The 13,860-nt window shown below is 36.5% G+C and overlaps 1 protein-coding gene across 2 annotated transcripts in view; it reads left to right on the top strand.

Moving 5' to 3' along the window:
* The window catches only part of PIK3C3 (phosphatidylinositol 3-kinase catalytic subunit type 3), a 68,185-nt gene that overhangs the window by 16,050 nt on the left and 38,275 nt on the right, over positions 1 to 13,860 (top strand). For both annotated transcript variants that reach the window (XM_039384476.1, XM_027712644.2), the window contains exons 7-15: positions 2,687 to 2,758; positions 3,836 to 3,940; positions 4,453 to 4,545; positions 5,247 to 5,432; positions 6,731 to 6,882; positions 8,071 to 8,158; positions 9,312 to 9,379; positions 12,435 to 12,540; positions 13,422 to 13,538. In XM_039384476.1, coding sequence (XP_039240410.1) covers positions 2,687 to 2,758; positions 3,836 to 3,940; positions 4,453 to 4,545; positions 5,247 to 5,432; positions 6,731 to 6,882; positions 8,071 to 8,158; positions 9,312 to 9,379; positions 12,435 to 12,540; positions 13,422 to 13,538 — 987 coding nt within the window. The remainder of the gene's footprint in view (positions 1 to 2,686; positions 2,759 to 3,835; positions 3,941 to 4,452; positions 4,546 to 5,246; positions 5,433 to 6,730; positions 6,883 to 8,070; positions 8,159 to 9,311; positions 9,380 to 12,434; positions 12,541 to 13,421; positions 13,539 to 13,860) is intronic.

Raw genomic sequence — 13,860 nt, 5'->3', positions numbered from 1 at the left:
GCAGCAGATTCATGGAGTGAGGAGGTTGCTGCAGGCCCGGTGTCTGCACCATGTTCTTGTTTTTGGGAACTGGCTTTCATCACGTCCCACGGGGCTGGATGACTGTTGGCAGGTGGAGAATGTCAGGGATTTCTAAAACTTCCATGATGTGAGCTAAAACTCACTACATGGGGATAACAGGAAAGACACTTCAAAAGCACACGCCTGACCAAATTCAAGTGGTAATTTAGGCACTGGTGTGGTTTAGTAAGTTTCTATGGTCAGGGTTGTGGTGCTGCATATGATGCTCTCCAGGTATGACAGTTAGAGCTGTATATTAATCCAGTCAAAAGGGTAGTTCAACAGTTGACATCCTTTACAAGAAAATTCATGTAATTGTGCCTTCTTGAGGTTTTCATGAAACAATCTCCTGGAAAATGTTGACTCCTGACACAGTTACTTGTCCCACAAATCTTGGCAAAACTTGGTTTCATAGCCTTTGGTTGAGGCTTTGTTCTGTAACACAATGAAACGCTGGGAACAATTTTCCTGGTGCTTGACCTCAGTGCCTAGAACCTTTCAGCTTTTCTGTTAAGTGTAATCTAACTGCATTCAAGGAGTTTAAGGAGCAGTCATTATAATTATTCTTTTGAAAGGTTCAAGAAAGAGATACCAGCAAAGAGTGTAGAAATCATTGTTCTAACACTAGTCTTGGAAAAAAATCTCCAATCTTTATTTTAGAGGGTGTTATAAACATTTGGACATGAGGCACTGGAAGGCTTTGCACCTTTTTTTGGTTTTGTAGGTAAGCAAACTAGGTAGTTTGTAGATAATAGTGCTTTTGTCATTCTCATCCTGATGAGATCTGAGTTGTTAGTAGCTGTCATAGGCTTCTGATTGTGGGGTAGGTGTTCCACTTTCACCAGCCTGTAAGCTTTCCTTTTACAGTTTACAAAACTGAATTTTTTTCACTGAGGGAAAGATGTAGGGTGCTTATCCCTAGGGAATCCACGTGGGACATGAATGTTAAAAGTGCCTTAGTAGGATTTTGAATGCTTGTGTTAGTACTGAATCCACTCCTGTGTCAATTTCTCATACAGGATTTTTATGTGAAGGTTTTAAACAGAGTGGAAACTTGTCACTGGGACATTGGAATTCTTTGTTGTTACATTAAGGAGAAATCAGACTGCAGTCTTATTATGGTTTTGAATTGGAAGATAAAGAATTAGTGGATAGAAATTGGTCTATCTACTTGTCTCTTGTCACCAGATGCGTTAATTCTATGCAATTAGGTCAAAGCTAAGTTCATTGTTTAGGCAGTATGGTTTTAGAGCAGAGAAAACTGTAAGCAAATGTCCTCGTGGTCCTCTTCAATGTTTGCATGCATGCTTTTTTTTTAAAGACTAATTGGAAAAGCAGTCCTGCTCATGTTTTGGGATCGTCACCAACCACATCCGGATTGTATGTTTATTTCTCTTAACTAGGAATGATGTATGTGCTCTTACTGCTTTTATTTTTACTGTAAAATTACTGTTACTTCACAAAGGCATAGGACACTAAGAAATGTAATACAAGTGTCTTTCTGAACGTGCATTTTAATAATAAGAGATATTCAACTGTAGTCAGTGGCACAAAATTTATGTAGTTGGAGAAAAAATGTTTCTCCTGGAAGGTTAATGGCAATTTTAACTCATGTTTCTCATTGGTGATGAATGATTCTTTTCTTCCCCTTGAAACAAACCTCTCCTTTGAAAGTTACCTCTGAAAATTATAGAAGCAAAGCAATCCCAAGAGGCATATGTGATTGGAAAAAGAAAAGAAAAAGGAGTGTGGGGGCAGAAATTACCCCAAAGTTACCTCAAAGTTACATTACTGAGGGAAATGTTAGTATGTCCAAAGAGCCTTATTCTGGGCTGAAATTTGCAGCAAAGAAAATGAGGACAAACTAAGTATAAATAGATCATAGCACACATTATGCTGATGTTGTCTTGTTTTGTGTTTTACTATTTTATACTGTCTTTTAAATTAAATGTTCTTTTGTAACTCATGGCAATTAATGCTTCTTTACACTTCTAAGTTTAAAAAGCCCAAAACCACACTGCTGTGATAAACTGAGGAAGAACAACAGAGTTGCTGGCTTTGTTATGTGGTGGCAAGCTCTTAATTTCTTTTTCTTCTCCCTGATTCAAGCAGGAGTCTTTTACCTTCTCCTTCCTTTATTTATGAAGCACAGGTTAGACCCAACTAAGGAAGGCCTCTGGAACCCCTCTAGATAGGTACTTATATATCTTCTTAAATTTGTCTGTGTTGAACTTTTAGGAAGTTTTTTTTCTTCAACATGGCAGTTATTTCTAGGATATTATTTTGTTTTGGTGGAAATACAGAACCTGGTTTAGTTTCTTTTTGTGCTTCCACAGGACATGTGTAATGATAATGGCAAATTTTTCCACTCACCTGTGATGCCAGCAGAGTAGTGAGTTGCCAAGCTGTATCTCCTCGGGTGAACTTCCCATCTCTCTTGCCACAATGTGTATCATCTGGGAAAAATAAAAATAAAAACATTCCATCTTTTATTTTCTTTTTTTCCCTTTATAACTGTCAAATAAGGTGCAGTTGCATCGTTCTTTCACTGTAGTACAATTCACTGTGCAATAATAAGATAAGTTGGTTAATGTGGTTAATATGTCTTTAACTTTTTGTCATTCAGGATGGTGATGAGTCATCTCCAATTCTAACAAGTCCTGAAATTGTTAAGATTCCAGATCCCCAGATGTCTATGGTAAGCATGCTCCATGTAATGTCATCTGTATTTTTGTTGAACTTTTTATAGAGATGAAAGCTTGCTGTCTTGAATACTTTAAAATTCCAGTGGAAAGATGTATTTGACCAGTTGAGAAATATCAGTGGTTTTGAATTTTATAATTTCTTTTTCTGCTGCTGCTAGTTTAAAATAAATAATTGATTTAATGGTTATGTTCATCTGCTCCTTTCCTTACTTAATGTGCTTGCTTCTGACGTGTATGTAGGAAAGCAGAGAAGGGGGACTGTTGGCAAAAGAGGTCAGAGGGTGGGAATGTAAGGTAAGAGGGAGCTGAAGAAAAGTAGAATTTAGAGGCTGGTGCAGTAACTCTTGGTCAATTCATCTGTTAAAATATTTTCTCCCTACACTCTCTTGTATGTTGTCTTTCATGTAGACAGTGCCTAAATACAGTTCTAGAAAAGATTTCCATTATTGTGGATACCAATTCAGTGGGACAGGTATTGGCAGCTTTGGGAACCTTAATGTAAGTGGGCTTGTACTGGCAACACTGTTTGAGCACCTTGTAATCTAACACTGCAAGAGCAAGTCTGACAATGCTGGAAACTGCCTTGGCTGCTGAAATCTCGTTGGCACTGTGGCTCCTATTGTGTCTCCTACTGTTTCTAACATGGTATTAACAGTGGGACAAGTTTTTGAGATGTTTTTCTTGCATACAAAGCTTTATGCTGCAAACATCATCTTGAAAAGATGTTTTTGAAGTGTCGAGCACGTTTGAGTGCTGTCAATCACGTATGTGTTGACTGAAATGCTTACATTTTGCAGCAATTCACCAGAAGGCAAGGTAGAGTTTGTTAACTGTGTGAAGTCATAAACCAAAACAAACCCTCAAAAATCCTGACAACCCTTCACCTAGTATTAAAGCAGTTTTTTGTAAAACAAACAAACAAAAGGCCAGAAGGCGCTGTAGTTTTAGATGTGAATTTTAACTGCCATGTGTTTTCCAAGAGGCTGGTGGTCTTCGCTAGATGGTTTCATTTCAGTAGTAATTTTCTTTGACTAAGTATTTATAAATACTGACTTACCCTCTGCGTTTAGGAGAACTTAGTAGAAAGCAAACATCACAAGCTTGCTCGAAGTTTAAGAAGTGGACCTTCTGATCATGACCTGAAGCCTAATGCAACTACACGAGATCAGCTTAATGTAAGTCAGTCATATGGTGGCTAAATTCAGTTTTATTAGGTAGGTTAGTGATAATATATTTGATAATATATTGTTAGTCATAATATATTTAATTGGTGACAAGTTAATTTCAGTTTATAGAAAACCCTTAATGATGAAATGCTGTTAAGCATTTGTTACAAAGGCTTAGTTAGAAGGGTCCAGCTCAGAAAGGAACAGAAGGTACTTGCTAATCTTTTTATAAAACAATTTTGGGTGGGTGAGAATGTGTCTTTTGTACGTACCATGTAGGTGTGAATGGTAGTCTTAAAGTAACTCTGTATGTTTGCCTTCACTGCTAGTTCAATCAAACATAGCTGAGGAGCATCACCGTGATAGTATGAGAACTTTGTGTTGTTGGAAAGCTCTTTTTTTACCCTTAGCTATTTTTGTGTGTTGTCAGTGTTGGGCTTTGTCACTGTGTACTCTGTTAACTTTCTGCTCATTTGCCTGTTGATGTTTTTAAACTCACTTTCTGACCATGTATCTAATAGATCATAGTGAGTTATCCACCGACAAAGCAGCTAACATACGAGGAACAGGATTTGGTTTGGAAATTCAGATATTACCTAACTCATCAGGAGAAGGTAAGTTGAATCACAGAATGTTTTGTGTTGGGAGAGATCTTAAAGATCATCTAGTAATGATCTGGAATTGTTTGATAAAACTAGTGCAAGAAGAGCATCATCTGGCAGTCTTTCTACAACATCCTGTCCTTGCAGACATACAGAGCTTCAATGTCATAGAAGCTAGTCAAGATTATTCTATTTTTTCTGTAATGTTACTGTTTTAAAAGTTAGTGACTGAAAATTTTCCCATTAAATCATGTGAACTGGCTATTACTGCAGTAGTCTTTCTACAAACACTGACTGTCAGCTTAAAATGCCAGTTTCGCCAGTTTTGTCTTCAGCAGAAAAAATTACTGAAGAGGAGCTTCTTCATCCTTTTTAGACAAGGGTTAGCATTACCAGAGTAAGGAGCAGCACACCGAAAACCTAGAGTAAATTGAATAACAAAATAATCCCTCATCAGTGGACTTTTTTTATGTAGTGGTAGTTGTGATAGAGCAGTAACAATTATCGTTACATTTTCTTTGGATAACTCAACTGCTGTTTTTTGGGACATATTAAAACAACTCAATATTGTATTGTCACTTATATCAACAAGGTCTGTGCTTTTCTAAATATAATCTGAATCTAGTTCTACCTTAATGAAAAACATTAATTTTTGAAATAATTTGTTTAGTCTGCTGTTTTACTGATGAATTGTCCCATCTCTTTCTGTTTAGGCCCTGACAAAATTCTTAAAATGTGTCAACTGGGATCTACCACAAGAGGCAAAGCAAGCCCTGGAGCTGCTGGGCAAGTGGAAGCCCATGGATGTGGAAGACTCTCTGGAGCTCCTGTCATCCCACTTCACCAACCCAACAGTTCGGCGCTATGCTGTTGCCAGGCTTCAGCAGGCTGATGATGAGGTATTCATTGGTCTGTGGGTGCAGGGAAAAGTCAGCTGGTCTCAGGAGTTTTAGTGTCATTGAGTACTTGAAATGTTTGCTACTTCTCAAGGCATTCAAGGGAGTAATAGTGAAGGAAAACACAAAATAATTCACTCTGTTGCTATTTACTGTAAGCTCTCTGAGGAGCAAAGTCTTCACATTATTAAATGTCACTCACTGATAATTGTCTTAGCATGAAGAGCCAGTAATAGCTGGTTTAGTCAAACAAGATAAAACAACCGTTGTTCTCCCCAGAAACCAGTGATAAATTTTGATTGTTAACCTGCATAGAAGTGCTCTGAACTTAAATAGTTGACTAAAGGATTTTCAACAAATCCATCTGGTAAAATGAAGCAGTATATCGTCATACTCTTTTGCTAAAGAAAATGAGCAGAAGAGCATCTGTGGAAATAGGGTGTTTCTAGTTGTATAGTGATTAGCATATGATAAGCTCTGATCTGTGAGTAGAGCCCACATAATAGAATCTGTTAATTTTCAATGATTTATATATTTTATTTTCTACTGACATTAAAAAAAAAATGCCAGGTTTGAATGTATTGCAATAACTCTTGAATCCTTGGCAATCAATAGAGTTTAAAATAGGGAGCATAAATATATTTTCTCAAGCCTGCTTCAATAGCCAAGGTCATACTTCTTTGACTTTAAAAATGTACCTTTTACAAGGTATTTGAAGGTAGGTAGATGAAGCAAGTTGAATAGTAGAGGCAGCAAATTCATTTTAAGCAGCATGTGATTAAAATTCTGTTCTTCAGTTTAAAATAAATCAGATATGTGTTTTATTCTCTTTGAATCCCCAGCTACACAAAGGATTAAAATGAAAGTCCATAAGAACGGAGACAATCTCCGTTCTGGATGCCATGGCCCAGAGTTTGTTTGAATTTTCTTCTTGGGAGACACAAACTGAAAGGATTTTTTTTGTGGATGCTGGCAACAAGTAGGGCAACTTAGCTAAAGAGAATTTTAAAGTACTAATTGCACTTAAATATTCACTAAATTAGCATTTACTGTCTTTGAGTAACTAAAAATAGTATGGTAATTCAGTATCTTTTGGGAGTCAAACTGCATCCGACACCAGTTTTTCTGTTCTATATTACTTGTTAGGGAGACCTCAGTTTCCGTGTTTACAAGTCACTAAATCCTGACCATGTTCTATAAATTAGAATTTTGAAAACATAATGGAGTTCTAGTTTGCTTTAACTGACGCCTTTAATTTACTTCCTTTTGTGTTTGGTTTTTGTTTTTCTTTCCTCCATAAGGATTTGCTGATGTACCTGCTACAGTTAGTCCAGGCATTGAAATATGAAAATTTTGATGACATAAAGAATGGACTAGAACCTAGCAAAAGGGACAGTCAAGGTTCAATGTCAGAAACTATGTCAACGTCTGGAACTAGTGCAGAAATAGACAGGTAAGAAGCGTAGACTTCTGGAGAAAGTCAGAAACATGTAACATTCTAAGCAATGAAATTATTTCTTCTTTTTTTGAGACCTTTGCATATTCAACCCATTATTTTATAATCTGAAGCAGTGACAGAAAAGGAAAATTAATCTGTTTCCTGATTACAGATAGTTTACAGAGCAAACATTCTTAATCTTGAAGTTGTGGCCTTTACTGCAGAAAAGGAAGACAACTTCTGGAGAGCAGGAAAAACGTTGTTACTTCCTTCTGCAAAAGTTAGGATGTCTTCAGTGAAGTTCTACTTTCATTCACAGAATGTATATCTAAATTTCAGTCAGTCTGAAGTGGAAAGAAATTTCCTCCTACTCCTGCAAAAGGTGGTGTAGGGAGAGACCTGGGGAATCGTGCTTCTTATTCTTGCAGGAATGCAAAAGAAAAGACTGAGATATCCAATTAATAAAATATTAAGCAAAGTGTAAACCAACCTAGTTAACCGAAGTCTCCTGTGAATATCTGTTACAAATTGCCAGGATTTTTAGTCTTACGCTTCTCATCATTTGTATCATTAGGGTATATTTTTTGATGTTACAATTCTACAGCTTTTCATTGATCTTGCTGCAAAGCTCTAGAGTGAGTGTCTTGGAATATGTGGTGTATTTTGAGGCTGCCATGATACTTAGACATAAGTAGAGCTATTTGCTTACTTCCTTTCAGGTAAATTTACTCTCTGAAAATTTTGCCTTGCAAATATTTCATTTGTCTGCTCTGTTATGTGTAGCTGCATTCCAGAGACGAGTGCTTGCAGGTGTTGTGTATTAGCAGCTTCATCTTAAGCACTTTTGACAACAGCTTCTCCTGAAAATGCAGATCTGTTAAATTCTTATCTATGTCTGCTTATTTTGTATGGAAGATGAAACAAAATGCAAAGTTTGATGTAAGTGAATATCCTTCGCAGCCGTAAACTGTATACAGACACAGACACAGATTTTTGCTGTTTTCAGGGACTGCAGCTGTCAAAGTTGCTGTTTAGCAGTTTGTTCTGACACAGGGTTGGAATGCTACCTTCAAAGATACTTCTCTTTCAGTTTTCTGAATTTATGTGCTGTGGAAGTGAAATTCATTGTTGTTTCCAGGCATGCTCCCTGGCCCCCAAGCAAGAACTTTGAATCATGCCAATTACATGCTTTCCTTTGTGTAGTTCCCAGATTATGAGTCCTATTCCACCTGTCTCCTCTCCACCTCTTACTTCTAAGACAAAAGAGCTTGCAGAAAATGAAAACCTTGATGTAAGTCAGATTTACCTTGTATTTTTGATACTTTTTGTTGTCCTGGTACTGTTTCTAACTTTCATAGTTATTGGTCTTTCTCCAGTATCTTGCTGAATATTTAAAGTGCCCAAAGAATATAAATGTAAGCTAGATGCTAAGAAAATAGCAATACAGGCCATCTGTTTCTGTGCGTGGTCACAGTATCTGAAATTGGGGAACTGGGCACTGAATTTTTCATAAAATGAAAGTCCTCTTCTTTGAAGGAGAAAATTACTGCAAAGGCTACCACGTACTTATCAAAAATTGACAATGCGTTCAAGGTGTTGTAAAGCAGTTTTTTTTAATGGAAAACGGTTATCCAAATGTTTTAGTCTCTGCAGTCTGTTCTTCCTGTAGCCATATTCTTTGGCACGTCATCTTTTTTGAACCTGAGACACTATGTTGATTTATTTCTGCAAAGGATTATTCCCAGTTTAAACCACAAAATGAGAATAGTAATAGAAATGGGACTGGACGGAGGGAAAGATAGAAGGTATAAAAAGTTTGAGGGAATCTGGGTTTAATATGATATGGAGGTTAACTGGCTTTTGAACTAAAGACCTATTCCCTGTTGCAAATCGTCCTATTTGAGTCTCAGTACTGCACAGAAAATAAGCCTCAAACTGAGCATATTGGTAAAGATACACAGATTTCTTGTTAGTTGAAATATTAAACCTTAAAAAAGCAGGTAAATGCTATGTATCCTCTACATTTTTTTTTTCTTAAAATGTAGAACAACTTCAAGATTTTTAGATTCTCTGGATACAAAACAGTAGGAAATTTCTTTTGGCATTGACTTTTACAGCAAGGGATAATTGCATAAGAGAAAAGTAACATAAATAGAAATTTTACATTAAAGATTTATTTTTGGAGAACACCATGTACTTTTGAAATGTTGGTAAATATATTACTGGAGTAGCAGACCATTTTTTCCTTCTAATGGTGTTGATGGATTTGAAGTAATATTAAAACTAATTTGATTTGGATATTAGGTTGGGTTGTATTCTGATTTTATAAGGGAATATATCTCTCAAAACTCCCTTATATTTATTTGGGATTTTTTCTAAAGTTTGTCTCTCAAGTGCTTGGGACTTCTTTATAACTTAATTTTCCCTTCTTAAATCTCTTCCAGCAAGACCTTTGCACTTTCTTGATATCACGAGCATGCAAAAATTCCACGTTGGCAAACTACTTGTACTGGTATGTTAGAAATGGTTTATTGTTGTTAGAAATGGTTATTTATTCATACTGTATCAATATGTAATTGAAATCAAAGTATAATGCCCAGAAGGATGCTCAGCAAAAGATGACCTGTCTAGAGAACTAGAGAATATCAGTTTCTCTTAATATAATAATATGCATATAATAATATGCATTTGGACATTATAATTATTAAAAGGAGGTTTTTTCAATGCAAAAATATCCTTTACTGTTAGACAAAGAAAGATAATGTCTTGGGAATTAAGTACAGCATTACAAGAAACAGCCCAATTACAGGCTGTATGTTGTCATTCAAATTGTTTATGGTGCTGGGAAGGAGATAAAGTTCATCTTCTGCTCTGCTTCTCTGTTTGGTTTGTGTTTATGCTTTTGACAATGTTGGCTAGAACACTGAAGTTATGCACTTTGGTATTGATCAAGAGTGTGTTTTATGAAGATTCATAAAGCACTAATTTTTTTGTTCTACGTTGTTGGGGTTTTTTGATTCCATTCGTGGTTATGCCATGAGCACAAACAAAATGTCATTGCAGATGTGTGCTTTCTTCAGGGGGAGCTGTAGCTGTGAATAGTTCATTTAGACAGTGGAGGCGTAGGATTACTTATCTAAGGATCTCGTGTCACCTCACTGGTTTAAGAATTAAATTAGACACCTAAACTAGTCGTCTGAAAGCCTTCCGAGTAAGAATTTGGAGATAGGAGTTACCTCATTTGAAGGAAGCTGAGATGAGTAGAGCTGTGCTCTGTGTGTGTATGTTTATATCACAGTACATATGCACAGCACACAAAGCTATTTACTTGTATATACGCATGCATTTTAAAAGTGAGAGCTTATGTGCCTTTTACATGGCTAAACCCAAGTCACATGATTCTCATTTGTATCCTCTGTAGCTGCACCTAGTAATTAAAAATACTAATATACATGATCCTATGTTAATGTATTAAGAGCGTTAACCACAGAGAAGTTGTGAATTAGGAATGCAACATAAACATAGCAGACTGTTCTTATAAAATTCTTACAAGAATCCTACGACCTGTCCTGAGAGAGACTCCATTTATAAATGTAATTTGAAGATATTTAAGTCCGTGATTTATGTACAGTTGCGAAGAGTCATTAGTTCTGTTGCTGTGGCCAAAGATGGTGTTTGGCTTGAGTAAAAAAAAAATGCTGTTAAATTCAAATAACTAAAATAATTGCAGGATGAATCGATGTGAGTAGAAACCAAATGCTTGACCAAATCAAATATTCTTCATTAAGATACATGTTGGTAATTGGTGTGTTACCATATTTCTATCACGTTGATTGAAACTGTACACTTACGTTTCCACAACATCTCAGATATTCAGGCTACAGAAAGTTCAAACATCCATAACTCTGAAGTTTTTGACTTATGACTTAAAAAAATTTCAACAACACAAACAAAAAAAACCTACCAAACCAAGAACCCCAGTCAATTTATTCTTAGTTTTCTTTCCAGACATCTCAATTTCTCAGTGACAAAATACAAATGTTGCAACCAGTGTTTGAGCTGACGTAGCCATAAATCCTCATGGTTCTTGATCAGTTGTATGTTTCAACTATCCAGACACAGCATGCACCTAAAATAATCAGTGGAAAAAGTACAATAACCCTTGAAAATCAAACCTTCTGCTCAGTCACTTGTCATTGTAGAGCTATCCTACGCTTTAACAGCAGCCTCAGAAGTCAGTGCTACTGCTTTTTCTGTCTCCTCTGTGGACGTATGAGACACCTATCCAAGTATGAGGCATTACTCTTAGTCCTTATTTCAAGATAGCTTTGAAAGACTGTCTAGGGCCTTTTAACAAATGAAGATAAAGATGGCACGTTTCAATTCATTACTTCCAGTTTTCCATGATGTTTAGGTGTTCAGATTTTATAAATATGGACTTGTTTTCACACATGTATTCATGCAGGAATAGTGTATAATAGTCTATTAGCCAAGTCCTAGAGGGAATCTTTAGTTATAGATTCCATGAGATAATACACATGGAATAAATTACATATGCCTTAATGTATCTAATATATTGAGTATTTATAAATAAGACTAGTCAAATCTGATCATCTGCAAATGACAGACCTCTAATCTTCTCCCACAGTCATTCAGTGGCAAAGAGATTCTGCACAATTATATAAGGAAAGGGTAATTCCAGCTGCCAGTGCAAAGTCTGAGTCCAGTTTTTGAATGTGTCACTTTCTTGAGTGAGGCAGACACTTTTAAATCCAAATGCAGTGTTTGCAAATCGACTGGCTTTCTAATTTCTTTTTTTTTTTTCACTAATGTTTATTATATTATATGTTTTTACTTTTATTATATGTTTATTAAAAGTTTTTAATTGGTAGTACTGGGAGATATATTGACCAACAGAAAGACCTTCAATGCATAGCTACTTTTTGCTTGTCAGTGCTGCAAAAAGAAATAAGCACAAAAGCGTACCAAGTGACTTCTTAATGTCAAAACATAAATTCAGTATAGCTGTCCCCAGTTGTATTGTTTAAATCTTGTACCTGATTGGTAATTTTATAAATGGAAACTTACTTTGGAATGTAGACTTTTCAGAGCTGCTTTAGGGGCAACACCTGGCTCTTCCATCACTGCTAATGGTAAAACAGGGTGCAGGTATTGTGAGATTCTCCTTGGTTTTGCAGGTGTCCTTGAGTAGGAAGTTTGCAGCCACTGTATTATGAAGAGGGTGTTAGTACAGTGGAAAGCCTACTCCTATTGTTGTACTGGCTTGATTGGAGCGTTCATATTGTTTGGATTTCAGACTTGTCCTGTTTGAGTGATGACACTCTACTGTAAGTGAAATATCTCAGCAACTTTAGCCGGCTCTCCTGATCCAAGTGGGAATTTTGGCCTATGCAATTTTGAAGGGTTCACCTGTCAGTTGAACTAGAGATCTCATTCCAAGATCGACTTTATTTTTAGTTCCAGGTCTATAATACAGAGCTAATGTGTTTCACACAAATTGTGTAGGACAGGGGTACAGCATAACTTGGGTTGTTTTTACACTGCAGGTATGTAATAGTGGAGTGTGAAGACCAAGACACTCAGCAGAGGGACCCAAAGACTCACGAAATGTACTTAAATGTGATGAGAAGATTCAGTCAGGCTTTGCTGAAGGTAATGCTTCTGGGTAAGGAAATATGTGGTGGTTTCGGGTAGTCCTTCCTTAAAAAGGCAGAGGTGTCTAAGAGGATGAAACTTTTTTTTGTGTCATTTATATTGAAATTTTATAAAAGCTTCTGCTTTTGCTTGAATTTTGAATTTGTAGCAAAACCAAAGAAACTACTGAAAAGGAAAAGAACAGATATTGAGAACACTTCTTTCTTGTTGCTTGTTCCTGGTAGTAACATACTGTTTCTAAAATCCTCTGCCTTATTATGGGTCTAAAACCCTGTAAAAGCCTTGTGTAATCAGGCTAGTTTATTTACTGTTTCTTTATTGGAGGCACTTGTCTTTGAAATACAAACAGAGTGACCGATTTGTTGAATTCACAAATAGTGCTTGCTGTTCTGTGTGTCGGCAGCAGAGGGTGCTGGAGCAGCGGGGAAGAATAGCTAAAACAAAGCAGAAAAATGTTCTGTGAATTGGAAGTTATAATTTATAGCAAATGTGCAGTCTGTCCTGATTTTCATGTATCTCATACTTCATATTATTTCCAGTTTTAGGGGCGTTACTTCAATCTGACTCTTACGCTTCATAAGAATATTCCACGCTTATCCTTACTATCTTACTTTGGCTGTGTGAATAGGTTTGTCATGCATGACTGTTCACCACTGAAGTTGTGTATGCAAATTGAAGTGCACTGTTAGGTCAGATAATTGATTGCTACCTGCAGTGATTCTGATTGTGTTTTACAGAAAATACCTTTTGAATTGACAGGAAATTGATCGTTATTCACTTAGCTCTTAAAAACGCAAAGGTCTAAGAACAAAGGAATAATTTCTAGATAAAATAATTACAGAACAAGGAACTAATTCTGTTTCTTTTCATTCCCTTAGGGTGATAAGTCTGTCAGGGTTATGCGCTCGCTGTTGGCAGCCCAGCAGACATTTGTGGACCGGCTGGTTCATGTAATGAAAGCAGTGCAGCGTGAAAGTGGGAACCGCAAGAAGAAGGTAACTGAAAGCTTGGAAAACCTACCTGTGGCTTGAATCTGACAATAAGAACTTAGCTTTCCATTAAAAATTCTTAGCACTGAGATTTATAACAGGTGTCCATTGTCCTGTAATAATTTTGCTTAATGGTAAACAAACTTTGGAGAGGTTTCAATGGGCCAAGGTTCCAAAGTGTTCTAAAAGTTTGTAGATGAAGAACAGAAGAGGCCCTTGAGAACACTCTTGGGTATTTTGGCAGAAGAAGGATGTGAGGATAATTTAATAGCTGATAATACAAGAGTGAACAAGCTGTGGGGGACATGGGAAGGTAGCAGACGTTATT

Source organism: Pipra filicauda, unplaced genomic scaffold (assembly GCF_003945595.2).
Source record: "Pipra filicauda isolate LSUMZ 115617 unplaced genomic scaffold, ASM394559v2 scaffold358_size1319798_pilon, whole genome shotgun sequence".
Classification (NCBI taxonomy): Eukaryota; Metazoa; Chordata; class Aves; order Passeriformes; family Pipridae; genus Pipra; species Pipra filicauda.
This window is presented reverse-complemented; position numbering and strand designations above follow the sequence as displayed.